The 27,390-nt window shown below is 35.9% G+C and overlaps 1 protein-coding gene across 2 annotated transcripts in view; it reads left to right on the forward strand.

The window, feature by feature from the left end:
* The window catches only part of ITGB8 (integrin subunit beta 8), a 93,919-nt gene that overhangs the window by 21,596 nt on the left and 44,933 nt on the right, over nucleotides 1-27,390 (forward strand). For both annotated transcript variants that reach the window (XM_069587636.1, XM_069587637.1), the window contains exons 2-3: nucleotides 13,604-13,689; nucleotides 23,745-23,916. In XM_069587636.1, the coding sequence (XP_069443737.1) occupies nucleotides 13,604-13,689; nucleotides 23,745-23,916 (258 nt within the window). The remainder of the gene's footprint in view (nucleotides 1-13,603; nucleotides 13,690-23,744; nucleotides 23,917-27,390) is intronic.

The following is a 27,390-nucleotide window of genomic DNA, read 5'->3' on the forward strand; positions in this document are numbered from 1 at the left end:
AATTAAAATATAAAAAATAATTTTTGAATTTGAAAACTATTTTATCATCTCACAGCTGAGCTCAATCCATTTGAAGGAGCATTACAATAATTGATCTGAACAGAAGTTATTTAAGCCAGGTAAATATAGTATAGGGATAAATGACTTTAGTTAATTGATTGATTAAATTGATCTTTAAGCCAGAAAACTCATATAATGTGCCACTGGCATACTTTTTTAAAATCACATGAAGTAATTTAGTATTTTTATATGTATTCTCAAGAAAGGAATCTATTTCCCCGTTGTGCTATGATTGTCCTTTATCTAACAACTAATACTCCATCAAATTTAATTTACAATATTAATCTTAAACTTATTGACAAAATTTACATCAATAAGTCAACCTTACTGATAAAATTTACATCATTTAAAGTGCCAGCTGAACAGTTTTTGAGTTATGTATAGACCTGCCAAACTAACACTGGAAACAACATACAGAACAGTCTCATCCCAGCAAAAATTTGTTTGTGCTTCTTTGCTGACAAAGTTAAAATATAAAACGATGAGTGATTCTGTGTTACAGCCAACTGATGAGTAACTAATATATCTAACATATAGGGTTTTGGATGACCTTTAAAAATACACCTTTCATATTATAAATTGATCTTAAAATGTCCCCACAAACTAACAGGAATGTACATGCTATAAAGTGAGAGTTTTCTGCTAATCATATCATTTAAATTCATACTCCACTTTTTAAAGTGTTTTCACAATATAGTGGATGAATACAGCATTTAAGAGGAGGAGCACTTTCCCTAGTTCATCAGCAAGGAAGCAAAACCTTAGCAAAGTTAAATTATGAAGCTAAGGTCTGAGAATAGCCAATTAGGGCAAGAACAAGTTGCCTGCTTCCCTGTTCCAGATTTGGCTTCCAGGGCAGAAATGGAAATTCACAAATGGAAACTGCAACTGCAAACACCATTTCAAGTGCTTCTGCCTAATTAGCATGCAGCCCAGAACTGTCCCCTGGCAAGAGATTGGGGAAACACAGTTGTAAAAGGAGAAGCTCTCCCCCTTGCTGAAAAAGTGCCAACCAATCTGATTCAGGCACATGGTAAGACATTCAAGCTGAGGCTCTGGTGTTAAAACTCAAAGTTTCCTTGTGCATAGAAATAAAATGAATTTTGAAAAGGGCACCGAAGTACTCAGGGAAGTCTTTGGCACTGAGGACAGAAAATAATTCTACTGGGGAGAATCTAACATCCTCATCTCCAAAGTTGGACTGATGATAGGAAAAGTAATGACATGCTACTAATATGAAAGAACTGTCTTCAGCTACATGGGAATTATTATTGAGTCATCACTTAAGAATTAATAATAGTACTAATTAACAAGGGTTTTAAAATCATACTTTGGTATAATTGTCTTTATGTTTTCTTCTATTCTATATAGGACAACGTTTAAGAGAAAAGATTCTGTAGTCAGAATTGGATTCACACTTGTTCTCTGGGCTTTCTAGTTATGTGACTTTGAAATGAGACTTTACCTTAGTTCCTCTTCTTTAAAATGGGGATAACAGTGCTTTCTCCATAAGACTTTTATAAATTTTTAGTGAGATAATACATATGAAGTGCTTGGTACAGGGCCCAAGAGAGAATAATCACTGAATAAATATTTGGAGTTTCCCCCCTTATTTTATCCTATTGTGTATACAAGAGTGGATTTTCAAGTGGCAGAGTCAACTATAGATACCTTTTTGGTCTCTGAAATGTAATTACAGGAAAACCAAATGCTGAATGAGCTAAAGCTCACTCTTTGAGTTTTAATTTATTTTTTTAATTTAGAACAAAATTCTTTACTATACAAAGTGTTTCTCTGCTGCTCTAATCAAATGCACACCTGCAACATGACTTCAAGATTAAAAGATATAATGAAAAAAATGTATTCCTACTATCCTTGGGCATTTTTCTTTACCTCCTTAACTAAGAAATGAATAGTACTTGATTTTTTTTAGGTAGGAGAAAGGAAATTCATGCATGCCAGGAGTTGGAGAGGAAAAACCCCTAGAACTCTAGTGTGCTAGATTAAAAAACATTTAGAGGAACAGAGTGGGAAACCGGTGAATATTTTGGCTTTTATAAAAAGGGAGTGTGCCTCATAAATAGGACAGTTGGAATGTATGGAAAAGTTCCAGTTAAAACAAGACACAAAGCACATGACTAATATTGCTTTTCCAAGTTAGACAAATGCAGCTTTAACCAGAATTCGCTTCAGAGGGGCCTCTGGAGCCCTCCTTGAATCTTGAGATTTTCATCTTTTTTCAAGTTCCAAGTCTGAAATAGGAAAGCCATACTGAGATAGACTGTGTTTTTGCCCCTCACCTTTCTTTCTGAGTTTCCCTCGGTTTGTCACAAATTCTTACCAGGTGAGTGAATGTCAGAAGACAAACTGATATACACAGGCAAAGCAGCAAATGCAAAACTGGATTTGAGCCTCTTCAGGAACTATCTTGTTTTATGTTGGATACCTGTGTAGCCCACCAAAAGAATATTCACTGTTTAGGAAATAATATGAACTGCAAAGTCATTTTCAAATGCAAATGACAAATATTTTTATAGTCTTTCATCTTCTTGCCATTTCAAATAAGATATCTAAAAAAACAAACAAACAAATTTTCAGCCAGAGTTCTGTATGTTACCTGTCCTTCAAACCTGATGGCTCTTCCTCAATGTGAAGAGATTCCTTCAATAATAATTCATGGTGTTTTATTTCTTCTTTTACATTTTCCGTCATCTGAGCATGAATTGCCTTGTGTTTTGTTATTATTTCTTGTTCTATGCACGAAACAACTGTGCATTTAACGTGACCTGAGGCCTCAGCTTGCCTAAGGAGTTTCAGTTTACACCTGTTTCACCAGTGTAATTAATAGTTCCCCCTTTCAAGTTAAAAGGTGCTCTGGTGTAGAGCATAAGTTACACAGTCACCCAAGGTGGTCTGCAATCAGAACTTTTTCAAAGCAAAGGTGGTTAAAATGTATATAAATGAGCCACAATAATACTGACTCATGTTGGGATTGCCCCAAACAGGGCAGGGCGGACTAATGGAATGTGAAGTATTGCCCTAACATTTCTTAACCTGCCCAGTGTTTAAAGTGGCTTTATTTTCTCCATTTATGCTCCAAAAATTTTTGTGCTAGCATTAAAATTGTATTGTATTCACATGATATTTTTTGCTGTGTAACAAGGAGGGTTGAAATTTGTCCCTGAAACAAGGATTACATATAATAAAAAGCCACATATAATAAAAGACTAATAAACCTAGTTAATGAGAAGAAAACATACTAGTGCTATTTCCTAACATTTGCATTATAAGGAAGTTCTGCTCAGTAAGAAGTTACTCAGTCTCACAGGGGCAAAGAACATTTGCTGAAATGGAATTTGATTTAGATCTGAAAAATAAGAAAAATAAAATAAGGGCATCCCTGGTGTTCAGTGGTAAAAACAAAATCCACCTGCCAGTGCAGGGCACACGGGTTCGGTCCCTGATCCAGGAAGATCCCACATGTCTTGGAGCAACTACTTATCCTGCGCTCTAGAGACCCTGATAGCTCAGTTGGTAAAGAATCCACCTGCAATGCAGGAGATCCCAGTTTGATTCCTGGGTTGGGAAGATTCACTGGAGAAGGGATAGGCTACCCAATCCAGTATTCTTGGGCTTCCCATGTGGCTCAGTAGGTAAAGAATCCACCTGCAATGCAGAAGACCTGGGTTCAAGCCCTAGGTTGGGAAGATCCTCAGAGAAGGGAAAGGCTACCCACTCCAGTATTCTGGCCTACAGAATGCCATGGACTATACAGTCCATGGGATCGCAAAGCGGCAGACTGAGTGACTTTTGCTTTCACTTTCACTTTCTAGAGACCAGGAGCCCCGACACTGAGCCCATGTGCTGCAAACTGAAGCCCATGCACCCTAGAGCTTCTCTGCAATAAGAGAAGCTGCCACAGTGAGAAGCCTGGTCACAGCACCTAGAGGGCAGCCTCTGTTCTCTGCAACTAGAGAAAGCCCAGACAGCAATGAAGAACCAGAACAGCCAAAAATCAATAATTTTTTTAAAAAGAGAAAGAAGGCAAGTGAATTTGGTAGTTTTGCATCTGATAATGGTAGCATTCAAAAGTGCTATTTCAATTCAGTATCATTCCATTGGGAAGATCCCCAGAGGAGGAAATGGCAATCCACTCCAGCATTCTAGTCTGAGAAATCATGGACTGAAGAGTCTGGTGGGCTGCAGTCCATGGGGTCACAAAAAGTCAAACAGGACTTAGTGACTAAATAACAACAAAACTCATTCCATCACATTTTCAAAGTTCTTTAGAAAGAAACTAACCTTGCTTTTTAAAAAATCAGCAGAAATATTACCAGAAGACCAATGTAAGGAAATTTAGGTATATTTGTGTCACTATAGGTATATTTGTGTTTTTTTTCACATTTGGAAACATCAAAATAAATTCATCATTAATAAGATGTGAAATATTAAGTAAACATAGTTATATTGCCTTTTGCAAAAATATGTTTGAGAAAGAAAGATTATTTAAAAATGCAAATAATCAGAGCTAGAAAGACTCCAGAAATTAAATAGATAAACTCAATTTAGAATATCAATTATTTGGGTGTCCCTGGTAGCTCAGCTGGTAAAGAATCTGCCTGCAATGCCTCATCACACGTTTATTAAGTGCATACCAGGTGCTAGGCTCACACACTGAGGAAAGGAAGAAAACAGATATAATCACCTGTTTTCTAGGAACTGACAGTCTAGTAGGTTTACTTTTCCAAGGTAAAGCAAAACATGAAAAATCAGTCTCTTTATGATAGATGATCTGTCTTTTTAATGCTATGCTTAACATTTCTAAAAAAGTGCTTACATTAATTCTGCTCCTCTTTCTCTTTTTTTTTCATTGTTATAGAGTTGATGTAAAATATTGTAATTTACTGATATACAACATAGTGATTTACAATTTTAAATGTTACATTCCATTTATAGGTACTGTAAAATATTGGCTATATTCCCTATGTGGTACAATATATCTTTGTAGGTTTTTTTTTAAACATAATAATTTATACCTCTTAATCCCCTAACTATATTTTGCTCTTTCCTCACTTCTTTCTCCCCACTGGTAACTGCTAGTTTTTTTCTCTATATCTCTGAGTCTGTTTCCTTTCTGTTATATTCACTAGTTTGTTTTATTTTATATATTCCACATATAAATTATATCATACAGTATTTATGTTTCTCTGACTTATTTCACTTAGCATAATACTCTTCAATTCATCCATGTTGTTGCAAATAGCAAAATTTTACTCCTCTTTATGGCTGAGTAATATTCCATTGTATATAATAGAAGATATAGAAGATGTGTTACATATATAAACATATATGTGTATAACATATATAAATATATATAACATATATAAATATATAGATGGAATATTTATACATATATATAGGTTTCCCTGGTAGCTCAGTTGGTAAAGAATCTGCCTGTAGTGCAGGAGACTCAGGTTTGATCCTGGGGTCAGAAAAATCCCCTGGAAAAGGAAATGACAACCACTCCAGTATTCTTGTCTGGAAAATGTCATGGACAGAAGTGGCTGGGAGGCTATACAGTTCATGGGGCTGCAAAAGTTGGACACGACTTAACAACGAACACATTTTCTAAATACATTCATCCATTGATGGACACTTACGTTGCTTCCATATCTAGGCAACTGTAAATGATGCTGCTATGAATATCTTATTAATTTATCCTTTGAAACAGATAAAAAATTATCTTAGGCACTGTGTTCATCTGCTGGTAAAAGGGCCTTTAAAAACAGTGACCTAAGTAAGATTGGTGTGAATTTTCTTCTTAATGTCAGAAACAGTTCTGAGAGACAACCCAGAAAGAGGGGAGCAACTCCACAGAGATGAGTAGCTTGGGCTCCTTTACTTTTGCAGTCTTTACTATCTGTCTGTCTGTCATGAGACAGACAGACTGTGGCTATCATGAGAAAGGTTACCTCAAATCTGAAGATTGCTGCTGCTGCTCAGGACATCACATCTATGTTCTAGGCAGGAAGAAGGAAGACAGGCATAAGGCAAAAGGGGCCTTCCAGCTGAACCAGCCCTCTTTTTTGAGGAACTCTGACAGAACCCCCATTCAGCAACTTCTGCCTCATCATCCTAGTCATCAGAACTAATCATATGACCACAGAAGAGAGGCTGGAAAAGGTGGTGATTCAGATCTTCTCAATGCCATATTCAGCAAAACTAGGATACTGTTAGTAAAGAACCAGGCAGGCAAATAGCTGTCCCTGCCTGCTATTCTAATTATTTATCGCTATTTCAGTCAGTCAGTCAGTTCAGTCGCTCAGTCGTGTCCGACTCTTTGCGACCCCATGAATTGGCAGCACGCCAGGCTTCCCTGTCCATCACCAACTCCCAGAGTTCACTCAGACTCACGTCCATCAAGTCAGTGATGCCATCCAGCCATCTCATCCTTGGTCGTCCCCTTCTTCTCCTGCCCCTAATCCCTCCCAGCATCAGAGTCTTTTCCAATGAGTCAACTCTTCACATGAGGTGGCCAAAGTACTGGAGTTTCAGCTTTAGCATCATTCCTTCCAAAGAAATCCCAGGGCTGATCTTCAGAATGGACTGGTTGGATCTCCTTGCAGTCCACGGGACTCTCAAGAGTCTTCTCCAACACCACAGTTCAAACGCATCAATTCTTTGGCGCTCAGCCTTCTTCACAGTCCAACTCTCACATCCATACCTGACTACTGGAAAAACCATAGCCTTGACTAGACGGACCTTAGTCGGCAAAGTAATATCTCTGCTTTTGGATATGTTATCTAGGTCAGTCATAACTTTCCTTCCAAGGAGTAAGCGTCTTTTAATTCCATGGCTGCAGTCACCATCTGCAGTGATCGCTATTTAGGGTACATCATTATAGGAGATATTGATGGCACCCCATCCAGAGTCCTTTTATAGGCTAGCACACCATCCCCAGCTACTTTGAGTTTTGGCTGTTGATGGCTCCAAATGCCACCTTCTTAGAATTGGCTTCCACTGAAGTGACCCACATGCTCAAAGATAAATGGGACTTTAATCCAACCTGTCCCCTTCCTATGCCCTCCAGGCTGCCTGAAACCAATGAATGACTGGTATGAGGGTATAAAAGTCGGACCACCTTTGCCTCAAGGTGGAAAAACACTGTGGTATCAATTTGCTATGACTTCTCGGTGGGATTAGGCTGAGATCAGACTTTGTACCAACATATTTGCTAAGCAAATGAGCAATTCAATTTTATATTATATATGTGAACTCCCAAGGAACAAATGAAGAAAAAGAGAAATACGAATGGCTGTATTACTTCCTTGCTCTCCATCTTTTGAGATACTGCCTCAGGCACTAACTTCCTTGTAATATATTTCTAAGCTTTACCCAGCTTCCCTACCCAGATCCATCTTTTCCAAAGAGCTTCCCACATTTTCATCTTTTCTCTGTTGCCTCTTTAATCCTTATTAAAATTTAACAGTGAAAAAAAAATTAACCGTGACTTTGGTGGTTTTGTTTGCTGTGCCTGGTTTTCTAAGGATGAGCCATAAATCACCTCCTCCCTCTCTCTATTTTTTGAGGGGCCTTTAGTAAATCGTTCTCAATCAAAACTTGGAATAACCAGATAATTGGAAGTGACTAGAGCACAAATCTATTTCTTTGTTTTCATTTTTATATCAAATGATAGTACATTAAATTTCATGTACGTGAGAGCTTTCAGTTACCAGGTAATATATGTCAAAATATCTAACATTTACATGACTATGATATACATCGAGAACAAAGAAACTCTGAAATTATACTCCAAACTTTATTCTGTGTGTGCTCAGTTTGCCTAGTTTTGACTGTTATCAAAATAGAATACATATCCATTATAATATGATTTGTTTTTTTTAAAGAAAGCAGTTTATATAATTATCCAAGTTTAATTTAATTTGTATAGTAAATGCAATCAAGAAAAAATGGAAAAAATGCATTTCTGTATTTTTTACAAATTATTCTGTCTAGAAGTAACAGGAGAATCTAACATGATTAATTCTAGATAACAAGTACAATAATCTTTATTAGTTTTCATTGTTCATTATTTCAGATAACAATGGACATCCTTTGAATTTTGTTGAAATTCTGTGGTCTAGACTTTAGAGCACAAAAATGTTTCCTAAACTTCCACTTGATCTGATCCTTTGATTTATGGAAATAGCCCAAGTTAAACACTGAAATTTCTACTGTCTTTAGGTTATTTTTTCCTGGTCTAATTTCTTCCTCTTTTTTGCTTCTATAAATTTAACATTCTCAAAATAATGGTAATAAACATATCATTTAAAACTAAATACATAAATGAGTGTCATGAGCATGTAATTTCTTGATTTTGTGTACTTTATCCTATTGATGATTACTATTTGTTACACTTCATGACAGACAGTTACCGAGGTTTTCTTCACATGTATCATAAACACTTAATTCTGGGAAATGATTCAAAAATTATTCAGATTAAGTCAGTGTTCACTTTGTAAAATTTGAACAAAATGAAGGTGTTCTAAGAGATTTTCAGAAATCCAATTAGAGTCATGCCAAATTGTATTGTAATAGATTGGACTGACATTCATATATTTGACTAAATTGTTCAGTTTTCCTGTAGTTGTGGCAGGCAGGGGTTACTCTCTAGTTGCACTGCATGGGCTTCTCACCAAGGTGGCTTATTGGGGAGCATGGGCTCCAGAGTGCATGGGCTTCAGTAGTTGAGGCACGTGGGTTTAGTTGCCCTGTGGCATGTGGAATCTTCCTGGGCCAGGGATTGAACCCATATCCTCTGCACTCGCAGGTGGATTCTTAACCACTGGACCATCAGGGAAATCCAGGACTTTCATTTTAAAGAAAACCAGTTACATTTTAAACAAACTTAAAGACACACAATGCCTTCATTTTTTTTTTTTTAAAGTAGAACTAAACATATATACACAGATGTATGTGTATCCATTAGTCACTCAGTCGTGTCTGACTCTTTGTGACCCCATGTATTATAGCCCACCAGGCTCCTCTGTCCATGGAATTTTCCAGGCAAGAATACTGGACTGGATTGCCATTTCCTTCTCTGGGAATCTTCCTGACCCAGAGATCGAACCTGGCCCTCCTGTGTTGCAGGCAGATTCTTTACCGCCTAAGATACCAGGGAAACCCTACACAGATGTGTGTATGCAAACATATAAATATATATGTATAAATATATATATTTGCATATATATATATATACACATATAACTTATCATAATAACATAACAGGAATCCCTTTATTGAGTGCCTATATATGCCAAGCACTGTTCCTGGCATGCTTGTACTTGTGATGCATCTCATATAAGTATTTTGATACAGGTAAAGTTAGCCCCATGTTACAGTGGAAGAAATGGAGCCTCAGAGAATTTAGGTAACTAGCTTAAGGGCACATAGCTGCTAAATGGTAGTGCTATGGAAATTTGGTACTTTGTTTCCAGTAACCAATTAACAATGCTACTTCATCACATCTGTTACCTCCAGGTGTAACATGATGAGAAAAAGTAAGACTTTCCACTCATGCTAATAGATCAAGGAATTTGACTTATTCAGAATGTATGCAGTTACTGACAGTATGATGTTAAATCCTTTATTGATTTCTGTCATGGCAGCACACTTTCTAATAAAATAGGGTTTGTGAGGCACTTAGGCCTAAAACAAATGGACACAAAAGAGAGTTCTGAGAATATGTGGTTTATAATATTATTATTCTGTTTCCACTGGCTAAAGAATTTAATTAGAATCCATTAAAAATCCTTAATTGGAACACAGTGTTGGCACATAAAGAACAAGGTGTTTAAAGCCATATAACTGGACAAATACCTGGACAAGTACCCTCCACTGCCATAGAGGAGGGGGAAAAGCCGCTCAAGCACACCCTCTAATGAGGTGTCAGCTCTGAAGGCTGCTAGGAGACTTTTGCCTTCCTGCAATGCTGAATCAGGGATGGGAATAAACTGAGAAGATCTGGAAACTGATCACACACACACACACACACACACACACACACACTCCTAACACTCGGTGTCTAATAGCCTACATAGTAGCATGACCATTCAGTATAAACAACTGCTGACTAGTATGATATTTTTATGTTAGGTATTAACTTACTTGCATACTTTAAAACTAAAAAGGAAATCTGTAAAATTATGCTTACCAAAGTGTATCTGACTCATCTTCTCTAAAGTCTAACCATGACACTCTCTAGCAGTAGTATTTGACACTATTCCTGCAGAGTTCAGTTTATGGCCTTACTCCAGTTCTGCAGAACCAGAAGGCCTACCTCCTTTATACCCATATATGGGATCATTTTCCTGTAGTTAAGCAGACTCTGAAAAATATCAGCCTTGGAACCTAGGAAATATTAATACAACCAAAGTCTCTATCTCTCTTCGTCTCTTAGGTGACGAAGTTTGAAAACAAAAGTTGACATTCAACTCAGTTCAGTCGCTCAGTCATGTTCGACTTTTTGCGATCCCATGAATCACAGCATGCCAGGCCTCCCTGTCCATCACCAAATCCCAGAGTTGAACTTTTGAAACAAAACAGTCAGAAAGCAAATTTCAGAGAGAACAGATGTTTGCTTATAAATTCATTATTTACTACATGTGCTCTAGAAATACGAGCCTGACTTGAACTTGAACTGTATTAACTTAAGACAGAGTCAGACAACTATTAGAAAAAAGACCAGAGTCAAAGAATCTGCAGTTTCCCTTCTAGGAGACTGCAGTCTTCACTGCCAGAGCAAAGAAAGTGAAAGTGAAAGTGAAGTCAATCAGTCGTGACTGACTCTTTGCAACCCCATGGATAGTAGCCTGCACCAAGCTCATCTGTCCATGGGATTTTCAAGGCAAGAGTACTTGGGTGGGTTGCCATTTCCTTCTCCAGGGAATCTTCCCAACCCAGGGATCGAACCCAGGTCTCTCACATTGTAGACAAAAGCTTTTCCGTCTGAGCCACCAGGGAAGCCAGAGCAAAAGTCTCACCTATTAAATGAAATGCATGGTCAAATCTGATCTGAAATAGGCTTAATTCCATCTTCCAGTTGGGTCAAGCTTTAGTTCAGTTCAGTCGCTCAGTCGTGTCCTACTCTTTGTGACCCCATGGACTGCAGCACACCAGGCCTCCCTGTCCATCACCAACTCCTGGAGTTCACTCAAACTCATGTCTATCGCGTTGGTGATGCTGTCCAACCATCTCATCCTCTGTCGTCCCCTTCTCCTCCTGCCTTCAATCTTTTCCACCATCAGGGTCTTTTCCAATCAGTCGGTTCTTCACATCAGGTGGCCAAAGTATTGGAGTTTCAGCTTTTAGCATCAGTCCTTCCAATGAATATTCAGGACTGATTTCCTTTAGGATTGACAGGTTGGACCTCCTTGCTCTCCAAGGGACCCTCAAGAGTCTTCTCCAACACCACAGTTCAAAGCATCAATTCTTCAGTTCTCCGCTTTCTTTATAGTCTCACTCTCTAATCCATATATGACCACTGGAAAAACCATAGCTTTGACTAGACAGACCTTTGTTGGTTATGGAATGTCTCTGCTTCTAATATGCTGTCTAGGTTGGTCATAGCTTTTCTTCCAAGGGTCAAGCTTAAGAGTTGGTAAAGGTCAAGTTAGGTCTGCAAATGTGCTTGATTTATAAACCTAAACTGACTTTCATTCTGGGGACAAAACTAAAAAGGTCACTCCTCTCCTAAATACTTTGTAAATAAGCAGGCTTTACAGTTTTGGAGGATAAGCCAAATGGAAAGTTTTTAGGTTATGGAGTCTTCATAGTTGGAAACCACACTCATAGTAAAGAGAGCCCAAATATTAGTTTTTTTTAGTATCTGGAATTCTAGACTAGTAAAGAAAATTCTAGGCCAGTGCATCTAAATCAGGGAAGATGTTTTGGATAATGTATTTTAAAAGCTGATGTAAAGTCAAGGACAAAGGATGAAGCAGACATAGAGAGGGATAATAAAACAATGAGATGCTAGGGGAAAATGTTTTTAGCTTAACTCATGAATGCCTGGGAAAATACAGGGAAGAATGCTCACTACCACCCCAGGTTAGCACCTCTCTGCTATGTTTACTCTCCTATATTCCTCTCTCTCTTCACTGCCAATGCCCATCCCATGCTACCTCCAAGTCAGAAGATTCTAGAATGTTGGGGCAAATTGAGAGAGAAGAAAAGAAGAAACCAATTAGATGGGGACAGCTAGAGATTTTGTAGGTTCTATCCACTTCCATGTGTGATTGGGCACACACAGTCTTTTTTCATGCCTATTACATGTTTAAAACAGAGATAAACACAAATGAGAAGAAATAAAATGAGATGGCAAAGAGCCATGCTATGTATCACTGCCTCTGGGGAGCCATCCTTAAACTTGCCCTCTTCTCCGACCCCTGCCCTCCCCTCTAAGCAGAGAGAGAAGTTCCTCACTATATTCCCATAGTGCATTGATGATATTTTGTTATGGCTATCACTCTGTATTTTATTGTTTGCTTATATGGTTTTTACCCCATCTGGACTGCAAACTACTTAGAACCAAGATATCTATGATATGTACTGTGTGTCTGAAGTAATGGGTAGAATGCTGTGATTTCCCACATTTCACAGTAAAGGATGAAATATAGGAAGCATGTAATTGTTCCAATAAAACCTTATGATAAAATAATTTATGACTCACTCTTTATTATATTTTAGGTATTTAAGTTTACAGTGATGAGTCTCTTTTTAATGATCTAAGTAGTAGGTGGCTAGAAGGATAAAGGTAAACAGTATCCCAGCTCAACTATGTTATTAACACACAATAGAAAAGTGTGGGTATCTATGCAAAAGTGAATTGGTCATGATATTAAAGTGGTTCAGTCACAGAAGTTAAATTAGGTTAACTAAAACAACTCATTCATTTTAGCCATTTTACTTCTAAAATGATGAATGATGCCATTTTATCTGGTTCTGATATCCTACAAGTCAAGATAATCAGTATTAATGCACTCAGAATTACCAAGTTAACTACTCTGTATGTCCATTAAGATTGTTTCACAGAAACTTCATTCACTATGACTCAGCACATATTTATATGTTGAGGTCTGTACATGATTATTTTTATAGGAAGAATTCTAAATCCAAAACCACCTCATTGGTTCAGATAATATGAACTATGGTGAAACTTTAGCACACTAAAAAATTTGGAGGATCCTCTACCATTGCAACAGAATTTCTTACCAAACCCCCAAGACTGACTAAAGTCATATTTTTATCACCTCCTTCTCCTTAATCTTATAAAGCTAGATAATTAACTATCTAGAAAATATGTCACATATTAATTGCAGTGATCAGGTTAACTCTTCTCAAAGAAATTATATATTTTTGTTGTCACATATTTATAACTATGGGTAAGCTTATTTCAGTTTTCAAACTACACTTCGGTCTGGAATTGCACATAATTCCCAATGTGAGAGTAAACCGTAATGCCTCATTTTATCCTCTATTACAGAAGACAACAGATGTGCATCTTCGAATGCAGTGTCCTGCACCAAGTGCCTTGCGCTGGGTCCGGATTGTGGATGGTGTGCTCAAGAGGTGTGCCTTTTTCCTTTCTTTCCCTTGTGGATCCTTTGTCTTTTCCTGAAAGTGACCTTGCTAGCATGATTTCATTGACCTAATATTCTGTGCCTTGAAGATGCATCAGGAAAAAAGAAAGATATTGTTGAGCATCAGGAAAATGTTTTATGCTTGGAAACAGAATGTTTGGCTGACTATAAGTATAACCTTTTTTATTAGGAAAATTATGGTAATTTTAAAATGAAGTGCAAACCATTTTATGTTTTCCATCTGTTCTATAGAGAGAATTGGCAAACACAGATAGTAACTTTTGATGGGTCATAGGCTTTGTGTGAAATTCTTGCTGCAGCTTGGGGCATTAGGTTATATGTCCAAGTTGGATCATTGTTTTGTGCTTGCTTATTAAAGAAAAGCAAGCTAATTCATTATTCCATCTCATTTGTTTTTATTTGAAATACTTGGAGATAAGTGATTTGCTCCCTTTCATAACACTGAACATCAATTCATTGGCTACTTACGGAAAATTTAATGCTTTTGTTTGAAATGTGACCCTATTCATGCAATATTGTGTACATTTAAATTCTGTGGTATACAAAATAATCAGAAAATGTTTATTATTCAAAATTAGTATTTTTGTAGTCAAATAAAGAGAAACATATCCCAATAACAAACTTTTTAGGAAAACAATTATAGTGTTTTCCTTCCTTATTGGGCTCTAACGTTGTTTTCAGTTATTTCTTTTGTTGGTAATTTTCAATCAAAACTATCTTATATATTAAGTTTCAATGAAGAAGCCATCTGCTAATTTGGGGTTCTTAATGAGATTTCCTAGGTAACTTACAATTATTTATGTAGTTCCTGGAAATTGAAACTAATAGACTTTTAATGGCCTTTTGCTTGGTGTGAAGAGAAATCTCTAGCTTTTGCAATTTGTTGATTTAGTTGAAAAAACTGTACCTATCATTATCTTTACAATCTCTCCTGTTACTGCTTACCCTTATGCATCCCCCAGGAGGAAACAGAAATATGAAAAGTAGCAAAGGATGATGGTCAATACTTTCTTCTATGCAACAAGTCAGGGAAAAGGCAGGGGAAGGGCTCATGAATAGTAACCATATCTATAAGTAAGCAGTCCCCCTACTGACAGCCTGAAAGATTCCTGGATGTCCTATTGGCTTTATCAGTCAGAAAAACAGATGCCACTCAAAACTAGGCAGTGCTTTGCCAGAACTCATAGAGCCACGCAATGTAATAGGACAATTCCAGAGTTTCCAGGATCAATTTCATTCCTCCTATGATCCAAATGACCAGGCAGAATTCACTCTTTTGTCTGAGCCTCCTTTTCCTCATCTCTACAGCTTAGAGTTTGGAGTTTCCTTCCAGGTTTTCCTTGTCAGGTATGCTTGATATTCATTGATATGTTGATATTTCCTGACCCTCACCCAACATTCCATTTTAGAGTTTTACTGCAGCACTAAGGAAGATGATTGCCCTGGAGAAGGAAATGGCTACCCCACTCCAGTCTTTTTGCCTGGAGAATTCCATGGACAGAGAAGCTTGGCACGTTACAGTCTATGGGGTCACAAAGAATCTGACACGACTGAACACAAGGCACATGCTGAGGATACACAAAGAAAGATTATTAGAGTTGTGAAGACTGTGCCAGCGTAACTTCAGTTCCTTAGAACTTTAGTGATTATAGTTTAGAGGAGTTTTCAAAACATGATTCAGAAACTCAGTTGTCAGCTAAGTGCAACATGCCAGCCATACAGAATCAGTCAGCTTCCAGAGAGCACCCTTCTCCATTTCACACCTCTACTGGCACGAAAAATTGGAAGAGTCACAGTTACGGGAGCAGCAATGTCAGTCCTGCCACAAGGGAGGGATTTTGTATATTCAGAGGAGGAATAGGTGGTCATATGGAAGGAGGTAAGCCAAGAAGGAAAGGTGGAGTGGCTTCCAGTGGTGTTTGCTATTGGTCCAATCCTCAGAAGGGGATCTCAGAAAACATCCAGAAATGACTTGGCTATTCATGTCCCAAAATATCCTTCTATGTGGTACAAGGTAGCCTAATATTTACATTGAAAAACCAGGCTCTGAAATGAGATCAACTGGGATTCAAATCCCAGTTCCATCAGTTTCCAATTATGTATACTTGGCCATGTTAATCTATGCACTGTGAACCTCAGTTTTCCCTAATTCTAAAATGGAAATAATAACTGAAACTATGACAAGTGGTGGAGTTTAAATGAAACTGTATGTGGGAAGCATTTGGCACACAGGCTTTGCTTAAGTTACTCTAAGAGCTACAGTGAGACTCAAGCAATTCATTCAGACTTAAGAAAATTGCCTGAATTAAGAACACATTAGAGGAAGCAACCTGTGTTAAGACTCAGTCACACTGGAAGACAAGATATTTGGCTTCCTTTGTTTTCTGGGTCAGTCTATCGTACTTTATTTTTGTTGGACTGTTTTGATGTTGCTTATGTGTGTATGTTCAGTCACAAGTGTGTATATTCAGTCACATGTTTATATTCAGTCACAGTTTTTATTGTTGTCATAAACAATACAAAGACTCTACACTGGGCTTTTGCAGTTCTGTGCAGTTTTCTTTTTTTTCTTCTTCTTTTTTTTTTCTTTTCTCTTTTTTATAATTTTAATTTTTAATTTCTTTAAACCTATTATATTTTTTCTACATTTATTCCTTTCTTTGCCTTTCCTACTGTACTTTTCCCCTTGCAGTTAATCTTTGATGTATATAAATCTTCATCTACCTCTATTTAGCTTTGCATATCTATTCTTTCCTTCTTTTCTTTCTTTCCTTCCTCTCAACATATTTGTTAGTTTTGTTTTCATTGCTTTATTTCCCACTTGGCACCTTGCTTTAGTTTTGTTTTCCAGTTTGTGCTTTAGTTAGTTTTGTTCTTAACTGGTAAATATAGTTTTTTATTTCCTATGTTTACTGAGTCAATCTACTGTACTTTATTTTGTTCAACTGTTTTTACTTCGCTTTGGGTGTATATGTATATATTCCATTATTTTAATTTTTGTTTGCCTGATTTTGTAATGGCAGTTTATGTGGGGTTCAACTTTGGTTATTTGGTTTTGGGTATTTGTTTTAATCTCACTTAATGCCATAACAAACCACTTGTGGAATCTTAGTTCCTGACCAGAAATCAAGCCCTGAGCCTTTGGAGTGGGAGCATTGACTCCAAGACCCTAGACTACCAGAGAACTAACTCTAGGATTATCAAATAGTGAGAACTCACACAAAGGAAATCACTTAAATATAAGACTAGGTGTCACCCAACCACCAGTAGCACCCTGTGCAGGACACCTCATCTAAACAACAAACAAAACAAAAATACAAACCCAATCATCAGCAGATAGGAGTACCACCTCACTCAGCCTTGCCCATCAGAGGAAAAACAAATAAAACTCAGCACAAATCTCAGCCTATATGAAGCTGACACAAACCACTGGACCAACTTTAAGAGGACAGAAACCAAAAGGAAGAAATAATTCAACCTTGAAGCCTGGGAAAAGGAGACCTCAAACACAATTAGTTTAAAAAAAAAGAAAGAAAAGGCAGAGAAATACTACACAAATGAAGGAACAAACTAGAAACACAGAAGTCCAAATAAATGAAGAGGAAATAGGCAAATTACCTGAAAAAGAATTCAGAATAATGATAGTAAAGATGATCAAAAACCTTGAAAACAAAATGGAGAAAATGCAAGAATCAATTAACAAAGACCTAGAAGAATTAAAGAATAAACATACAGAGACAAACAACACAATTACTGAAATTAAAAATACTCTAGAAGGAATCAATAGCAGACTGTCTGAAGCAGAACAATGAATTAGTGAGCTGGAAGATAAAAAGGTGGAAATAACTTCTGAAGAGCAGAATAAAGTAAAAAGAATTAAAAGAACTGAGGACAGTCTCAGAGACCTCTGGGACAAAATCAAATGCATCAGCATTTGCATTATAGGGGTCCAGAAGAAGAGGAGAAAACGAAAGGGTATGAGAAAATTTTTGAAGAGATTATAGTTGAAAGTTTCCCCAATACAGAGAAGGAAATAGTCAATCAAGTCCAAGAGGAACAAAGAGTCCCATACAGGATAAACCTAGGAGAAACACGCCAAAACACATATTAATCAAACTAACAAAGACTAAACACAAAGAAAGAATATGAAAAGCAGCAAGGGAACAGCAACAAGTAACATACAAGGGAAACACTATACGCTTAACAGCTGATCTTTCAGAAGAACCTCTGCAGGCCAGAAGGAAATGGCAGGATATATTTAAAGTACTGAAAGGGAAAAATCTACAACTAAGATTATTGTACCTGGCAAGGATCTTATTCAAAATGGATGCAGAAATAAAAAGCTTTTCAGACAAGCAAAAGTTAAGAGAATTCAGTACCACCAAGCCAGCTTTACTACAAATGTTAAAGGGACGTACATAGTCCAGAAATACAAGAGAAGAAAAAAGATCTACAAAACAAATCTCAAACAATTAAGAAAATGGCAATAGGAACATATATATATAATAATTACTTTAAATGTAAATGGATTAAATGCTCCAACCCAAAGACACAGACTGGCTGTATGGATATAAAAATAAGACCCATATATATGCCATCTACAAGAAACTCACTTCAGACCTCAAGATACATATAGACTGAAAGTGAGAGGATGGAAAAATATATTCCATGCAACTGGGAAGCAAAAGAAATCTGGGGTAGCAATCCTATCAGACAAAATCGACCTTAAAGAAGATTACAAGAGATAGGAAAGACACCACCTAATGATCAAGGGATCAATCCAAGAGGAAGACATAACAACTGTAAATACTTATGCACCAAAAAAAGGAGCACCTCAATACATAAGACAAACATTAACAGACATAAAAGAAGAAAATGATAGTAACATAATAATAGTAGACTTTAACACCTCATTCACACCAATGGACATATCATCAAAACAGAAAACTAATAAGGGAATCCAAGTCTTAAATGATACATTAGATGAGATGGATCTTACTGATATCTTCAGGACATTCCATCCAAATGCAAAAGAATACACTTCTCAAGTACACATGGAACATTCTCCAGGATAGACCACATCTTGGTTCACAAATCAAACCTCAGTAAATTTAAGAAAACTGAAATCATATCAAGCATCTTCTCTGACCACAACACTGAGTGAGACTAGATATCAATTATAAGAAAAGTCTGTAAGAAACACAAACACATGGTGATTAAACAACAAATTTCTAAATAACCAACAGGTTACTAGAGAAATCAAAAGGGAAATAAAAAAATTTCTAGAAACAAATGACAATGAAAACACAACTCAAAACCTATGGGATGCAGCAAAAGATGGATTAAAGACCTAAATATAAGACCAGAAACTGTAAAACTGTTAGAGGAAAAATAGGCAGAACACTCGATGACATAAATCAAAGCAAGATCCCCTCTATGACCCACCTTCTAGAGTAATGGACATAAAAACCAAAGTAAACAAATGGGACCTATTTAAATTTAAAAGCTTTTGCACAGCAAAGAAAACTACAAACAAGGTGAAAAGATAACCCTCAGAATGCGAGAAAATAATAGCAATGAAACAACTGACAAAGGATTAATTTCCAAAATATACAAGCAACTCATATAACTCAATGCCAGAAAAAGAAACAACCCAATCAAAAAGTGGGAAAAAGACCCAAAAAGACATTTCTCCAAAGAAGACATACAGATGACTAACAAACACGTGAAAAGATGCTCAACATCACTCATTAATAGAGAAATCCAAATCTAAACTACAATGAGCTATCACCTCATCTGGTCAGAATGGTCATCATCAGAAAGTCTACAAACAATAAATGCTGGAGAGAGTGTGGAGAAAAGGGAATGCTCTTGCACTGTTGGTGGGAATGTAAATCGGTACAGCCAGTATGGAAGACAGTATGGAGATTCCTTAAAAAACTAGGAATAAACCACCATATGACCCAGCAATCCCATTCCTGGGCATATACCCTGAGGAAACCAAAATTGAAAAAGACACGTGTATCTCATTGTTCATTGCAGCACTATTTACAATAGCTAGAACATGGAAGCAACCTAGATGAATGGATAAAGAAGTTGTGGTCCATATACACAATGGAATATTACTCAGCCATAAAAAGGAATGCATTTGAGTCAGTGCTGATGAGGTGGATGAACCTACAACCTATTATGCAGAGCGAAGTAAGTCAGAAAGAGAAAGGTAAATATCGTATGCTAAAGGATATATATGGAATCTAGAAAAATGGTACTAAAGAATTTATTTATAGGGCAGCAATGGAGAAACAGACATAGAGAACAGACTTATGGACATGGGGATAGGGGAGGAGAGGGGGAGATGTATGGAAATAATAACATGGAAACTTACATTACCATATATAAAATAGATAGCCAATGGGAATTTGCTGAATGGCTTGGGAAACTCAAATAGGGGCTCTGTATCAACCTAGAGTGGTGGGATGAGGAGGGAGATAGGAGCGAAGTTCAAAAGGGAGGGGATATATCTTTACCTATGGCTGATTCATGTTCAGGTTTGACAGAAAACAACAGAAGTCTGTAAAGCAATTATCCTTCAATAAATAAGTAAATAAAATTTTTAAAAATCACTGGCCATGTCATTAACAGAAGGAGCTGTCCACTCCCCACATGCTGACCCGATATCACTGACAGGAAAAATGCTATGTTATTTTTGAAAGCTCACCCACCATTTAGGTACATATGTACAACTGATGGTTTTATTTCTCAGCCAGCAAGGGTAGAGGGACAAGAAAGGAAGATGCAATATTTTCTCTGTTCATGATCAGAAAAGATAAGCAAAAATAACTTAAGCCTGGTTTTTATAACTCAAAGCTGGACAAAAGTAAAAGTTCACTAGAAAATTTATACAGGGTATAATCAATTTGTCTGCATTCTTGTGTAGCATGTTAATCTGTGATTTTATATATTTTGACTTCTCTTTCTCTCCATGTTACATAAAAGTATCTGGAAAATACTTAGAACAGATAAGACTGTATTAATATTATCTAGTTCAATGTTTCATATTCCTTTTAACACATGTGAAAGACTTGACATATCTATGTCGGGAAAAAGAGACAAACATATCTGAAAGTTTTAAAGGCTTCTCTTCCTCTTCTGCCTGATATGTCAGACACAGGTTGTGACTACATAGCCAGAAGTTTCCAGGTCAGTCTTGGAACATAATTAAACTAAACTATAATTTTGAGCTGGCCAAAAAGTTCATTCAGATTTTTCATGTCAGCTTACTGAAAAACTCAAACTCTTTGGCCAACCCAATACAAAGAGCTTTCACTGTTAAAAAGGAAAATGATAGAATCTTTTCATTTCTATGCAGATTTCCATAATTGGAGCATAGAAAAGATTCAGAAATGAGTACAAGAAAAACCTTTTCCTATTTATATCTCCAGATTATTACATTAAATGGATGAAAGTAACAACTGATGAAAAGTCAACTAGGGTAATAACTTCAACCTGGGTGTTTCATTCTCAAGTAGGTTTTAGATGCAGACAGTTGGGAGGATGATTTTGCTTGAGTATTTCTTGTGAAAAAAAAAAGTAAAATACAAGAATTAAAAGTTTTCAAGGCTCAAATCACCTTAAAATGATTCAAATCACCAAAAGTTAAAAGGGTGTGATTTCAAATTCTTTTCTTTTATACAAGGTGGAGAGTGGGCCACAGTGGGTAGGGGCAGCATCCCATTCTTTGTTTTGATGCCACAGTCGCTTCTTCCCTTTTCAAATCTAACTGTCAAACTGGCAACGTACTTCTAACTTAGTTTTTATAGTAAAGTAAAAACAGCCACGCTGATTCAGACACTGCAAAACAATTGAGACTTTTTTGCCTGTTTCAGCAAAATGATTTGACATTTAAAGGTCAAGTGATATAGCTTGATGTATAGTTGCAGTGAATTAACCACCCTCCCTTCTCTTTCATTCTCTGTATATAAATCACAAAATTCTGGCCAAAAAGAAAAATCAGAGTCATTTGTACCATATTTACTTTCCTAATTTGAAGTCCTGCAGTTTTTACTTTTGTAAAACACATGTGGCCTTTGGTCTGTGGCCTGTCATGGGAGGCATTAATGAGCGTACATGTACCAAGCCCTATATGCCCTCAGTATTCCCCAGGCTCTAAGGACAGATGAGATCTCCTCATCTAGCCCTATAAATCTAGCAGTATATGCCACCTTTCTTTGAGTAGCTCCAAGTTGTTTAAGAACTAAATCTTACATTTTGTACCCCTAAGTTTTATCAACAGATAGGATAAATTTGGAAATGAGAAATTAAGGCTTTAAACATTTTAAATTTCAGACTAATATCTAGGTGTGTGGCCATCAGCAAGGCAATTGTTTTTATTCCCATGAAGTCATTCACCAATGACACCTGGAGATTTTGATTGAAAAGAACATCTTTCTTCTCTTTTAATTATATTTATAACTGTGCACCGCACTCTAATTCAGGATCAGTACTGGGAAGGGTAACATACTAAACATTTTTGTGCCACATACTGTCTCTGTTGTGCATCCTTCTTCTTTATTATTGTTTTACAGCATTTTAAAAATATAAAAAGTATTTTTTAACACTCAAGCCATACATCAACAAGCTATGGTTGTGTTTGTCTTACTGTCTCCAGTTTTCCAACCCTTGTTCTAAATTGAGAGAAGAATTAAATTAAAATCCTTATATGAATGTTTTTACACTGCCTACCTCCATTCCATCTAATTCTTCATCAGTGCTAGGGATCTCTGTATTCACAATTAGTGATCTCACATTCAAGCAGTATTAAACTTGATAATCTCCTTTCTCCATAACTCCATGACATTCTTTGCTTCCTCTAAATTTAATGCCTATGATGATTACATTAACTCACTTAATGGCTGAATTCTCTGATGGTCTGCTGACTTAAACAGGGACTCTATCCATCCTCTTCTGTTCTGCATCCTCAGTACCTAACAAAACTACTGTCCCTGAGTTAGTATTCAATCAATACTCTTTTGATTGAATGAATAATTGATTGGAAGTGCAATTTTTGAATCAGTTGAACTGGAGAAGGAATGACTGAATGCCAGATCAAAATAACCACTCCCAGGAAGATCACTAAGCAACTATTCAGCTAATATGTAAGCAAATACCCCAAATAATTCAGGCCAACATTATATATAATAAACTATATTTCTATACTTTTCAATACATTTCCTATTCTTAGGGAGAAAAACTGGTTACATAAAAAATAAAAATATTAAATTTTTCTCAGTCAAGATAAATTTTAAGCTTGCTCAACTAATTCCAAGTTTATTGGATGGCTATGGAATTAGCATGAACTAACCAATGCTGAATTGTAATGAAAGTTCAAGATTCAGTTGCAAAATCAGGAGAATCTGAGCTGCAATTTCATATCTCCCAGACACTGTATCATCTTCCTTGGTTTACTGAATTACTTACATGCTATTATGTATATAAGAAGTGAAGGAATTTTCAGTCCAAGAAATATAGATTTCCAGTTCATTCTTTTATGAATTTGGTACCTAATTAGGCACGTACTTTCTGAGGACTTGTTCCCACATTCCGAACATAATAGAATATAGTAAACATATCATTTGGGTTCTTTGAGAATTAAAGCTTACGTGCAGAACCACACTGAATGGTCTATTTTGCCTAAATTTTCTTTTGGAGCAGAATTTCCAAAGTAAAATATTTAGAATTAAATTGGTATAATTTTACAGTGATCAGTTAATGATATTTAAAGTACTTGGTTTAAATCTCCTTTTTAATACTCATTTTTTCTTTCAAAATAAGATTTAGAAATTAGACTTCTTTAAGACAAAGTTGCCAGTATTCTTACTGGAAACATGCAGCTATTCTTAATAATCGTATAATTTGTACAATATCAGAAGATGGTTTCTTGGTAGGACTCATTATGTGGTTTTCTTTGGTTATAACTGGGATGATATGCACTAAAACATCAGTGATTTTCCTTCTTTTAAACAGGATTTCATTTCAGGTGAATCAAAGAATGAACGTTGTGACACTGTTTCCAATTTAATACACAAAGGCTGCTCTATTGATTTAATAGAATACCCTTCTGTGCGTGTAATACCAAGTGAAAATGAAATTAATACCCAGGTGACACCAGGAGAAGTGCTGATCCAGCTGCATCAAGGTACAGTTATTTTCAAATATATCAATGTTTATTCTCAAGTTAGAATTATATCTAGCCTTTGTTGCTGTATGTGTGCTCAGTCCTGTCTGACTCTTTGTGACAGCATGGACTGTAGCCCACCAGGCTCCTCTATCCATGGGCTTTCCCAGGCAAGAATACTGGAGTGGGTTGCCATTTCCTTCACCAAAGGATCTTCCTGACCAAGGGATCAAACTCATATCTCCTGTGTCTCATGCATTGGGAGGCAGATTCTTTACCACTGAGTCACTTGGGAAGCCCCAATCTAGCCTTATTTGCTCATATTTAACATTTTATGACAGGCAGTACTGTGGCTGTAGAAATAACAGTGGGCTCAGAATCAAGAAATCAGAATTCTCGTCTTTCTTGTGCCTATAGCTAGCTAGATGTGTGGCCTCGGACATTCTCTGCAAACCTGACCACGCTTTATTATAATTATGTGTTTCTAGTCTTGATCACATTATACTATAATTGTGTTCCAAGGACACTGCCAGCTCTGTATAGGAAGAAGAAAATGTTTTATTCCATTCTGTTTTTCCAGTGCCTATCAGAGTGCTGGCATGTAGTAAGCATTCCATAAGTGTTTGCTGAATTTGTTAGTTGATTAATTAGTAAGAGATTAGCCTTTGTGATAAGCTTTTAAAAACAAAACTATAATTCATAATTATCATAATTAACTTGAACTGCTTTAGTCCCTGAGAGTAACACACACTTTTCCTGCTATACTTCTCTAATACTTGTCCTTCCATACATTTGTATTCCATAGTTTGGTGTGTGTAGTAGGCCACTGGGAAATTACTCATTTTCTTTAGTGCGAGAGAATCTCAATGAACAAACTGCATATGGCAAGATAACTTCAAGTACAAAAATATTCATCACTAAATTAGATACATTTAGTTTTAAGTGGTATGCAGTTGCCTTGAAGCCTTCATTATTTCATTTTGAGTGGTCTTGTCCTATTACTAAATTTTTGAATAACTATTATCGACAAATGCCCTCCTAATTCCAAGCTATTTTTCTCAGACTCTGATTACCAGAATAACAAAGTCCATTTCTTTCTTGGCCTTAGGCATACTCCCAGCTTCCAATTAAAACTGTGCACGTCACCATATCAAACAATTATACAGACTAGTATGGACATATGAATGCCAGCTGCAAAGGGATACACAAAAATGAAAGTAACTAGGTTGGTATTATGACACTTGTCACCTTCTATTGCTGCCATAACAAAATACCATATAGTAAGTAGCTTGAACAAAAGAAATGTATTTTCTCACAGTTCTAGGACCTAGAAAGTCTGCCATCAGGCACTGCCAGATTCAGTTTCTGAAGGGGGAGAGAGTGACAGATAGAAAAGGAGCGCTCCGCTACATCTAAATATAAATGCACGGATTCCATCATGAGGACCCGACCCTCAGAACATCATCTAAACCTAACCAACTCCCAAGTGCTCCATCTCCATGACCATATTGTGAGTTAGGGCTTTAATATATAAATTGGGGGGGGGGGGCTACAAAATTCAGTCCATAGTCCTTGATATATAAAATAATATTTTCAAAGTCCATGAAATAGTTTTAGAAATTAATTTTATTTTATGCAAAAAAGCTGAACTCCAAGTGAAACTGTTTTCATAGGCCAACATCTCTGAACACCTTGCAATAAAATTTGAAACCAATATAAGATGATTAACAAATATTAAATAATAGAGAAACTAAGGAAAGCTTCTCCTAAATAAATTCTATCTCCAAGAATAAATCAATATTCTACTCACAGACAATTTAATAATAATGATAATAACAACAGCACACATCAGAACATAATGGGATGTGTTCAAAGTTGCTCTCAGGAAAACTCAGAACTTTAAATGCTCTTATCATTGAAAAAAAATGAAGCATACAGATAAATATATAGGAACAACAAAAACAAAGAAATAAATTAGTTAAGAAAAAACAAAATGAAATGAAATAAAAATATAAATTAAAAAGGAAATGAATGTATAAATCTAATAGCTAAATTGCTGGCAAAGCTATTTAGAAAAAGAAGACCCAAAGCAAATGACCTGATTATACAGACTATGACCAGAGAAAAAAATATTGGGGGAAAAAACTTCAAAATATTAAAAATGGTAAAATATATTAAAAATGGTAAAATATATAAATTATGATAAAAATAATTTCCTAGGAGAATATAGGTGACTAAAATTGACTCAAGAAGAAGTAGAACCCTAAGAAATCTAATAAAGATATAAGAAGTTAAGAAAATTCTAAAAGAAACTCTCCCCAAAAACATTAGGTCTAAATATTTTCATGGGAAATACACTTTAATGTTCACCTAAACATTCAAGGAACACATTATCCCTAGGCTACATAAATTCTCCCATGGTGTTTTGAGAAGGCATAGAAGCTACTCAATTTTTACAAGTTATCATAACTTTAGGATCAAATCCCTAATAACATTTTAAAGAATCAAATTAAATTTCATGTTATAATAAGAACAATAAGAAAAATGTCACCATACAAGTAGATTTAACCTGCAGTAGTTGATTATCTTAAAATCAATGTATTTTTTGTCATCTTAGTTTGCCAAAAGAAGAAAAATATTTATTGTTATCTCAAGATGCCAGAAATCATACAATAAAAATTAGTGTCCATTCCTGCCCAAATAAAATTGAAGAATACTTTGTTAATACATATTAAAATCCTTCTGAAAGTTTTATATAAAAGCAATCAACAAGAAAACCAAATATAAGTTATAAACATATTGAAAAGATAAAGCAAAATTAATCTTTTATGTCTACACAGAAATCCAAGCAAATCAAACAAAACTAACACTAAAGTTAAGAGGCTGTGAAAGGAAAATGTTTAAATATTAAATGTAATCTAAAAGAGATCATTTCAAAGCAGCAACCTAAAACATAAACTGTCTGGCAAGAAACTTTCTAAAAAATATGTAGAGTCCATTGTGCTACCTAAAAGCCAGTATGAATAAATGCAGAAGAATTCTATGTTCCTGAAAAGGAAAACAATATTATAACAATTACAGTTTTATATATATATATATATATATATATATATATAATATATATTCCAGTAATATAACAAAATCTAAGTGAATCAATAAATGTAAGACAATCCCAATGAAACTTGAATGCACTTTGTTGGAACAAATATTCAATGATACTCCTTATACATGTATGTATCTGTATCTGTTGATCTCTCCGTGTATATATAACAACCTATTTATTTAGAATACATTTCTAGTCATAGATTTACTAGGTTACATATATTATTAGATTATTCACAAAAAAAAATCATATCCAGTTAGGCTTTCCAGAATCAACTTCGCCTATTTCTCATTCTTTTTAATCTCTTCAGTTTGTTAAGTGTAACTCGCCCATTAGTTATTTTCTTTTGTTTTTTTTTCCTAGTACTAGAAAGCTTGAACCTTTTTCTTAAG

Source organism: Ovis canadensis, chromosome 4, assembly GCF_042477335.2.
Source record: "Ovis canadensis isolate MfBH-ARS-UI-01 breed Bighorn chromosome 4, ARS-UI_OviCan_v2, whole genome shotgun sequence".
NCBI classification, from domain to species: domain Eukaryota; kingdom Metazoa; phylum Chordata; class Mammalia; order Artiodactyla; family Bovidae; genus Ovis; species Ovis canadensis.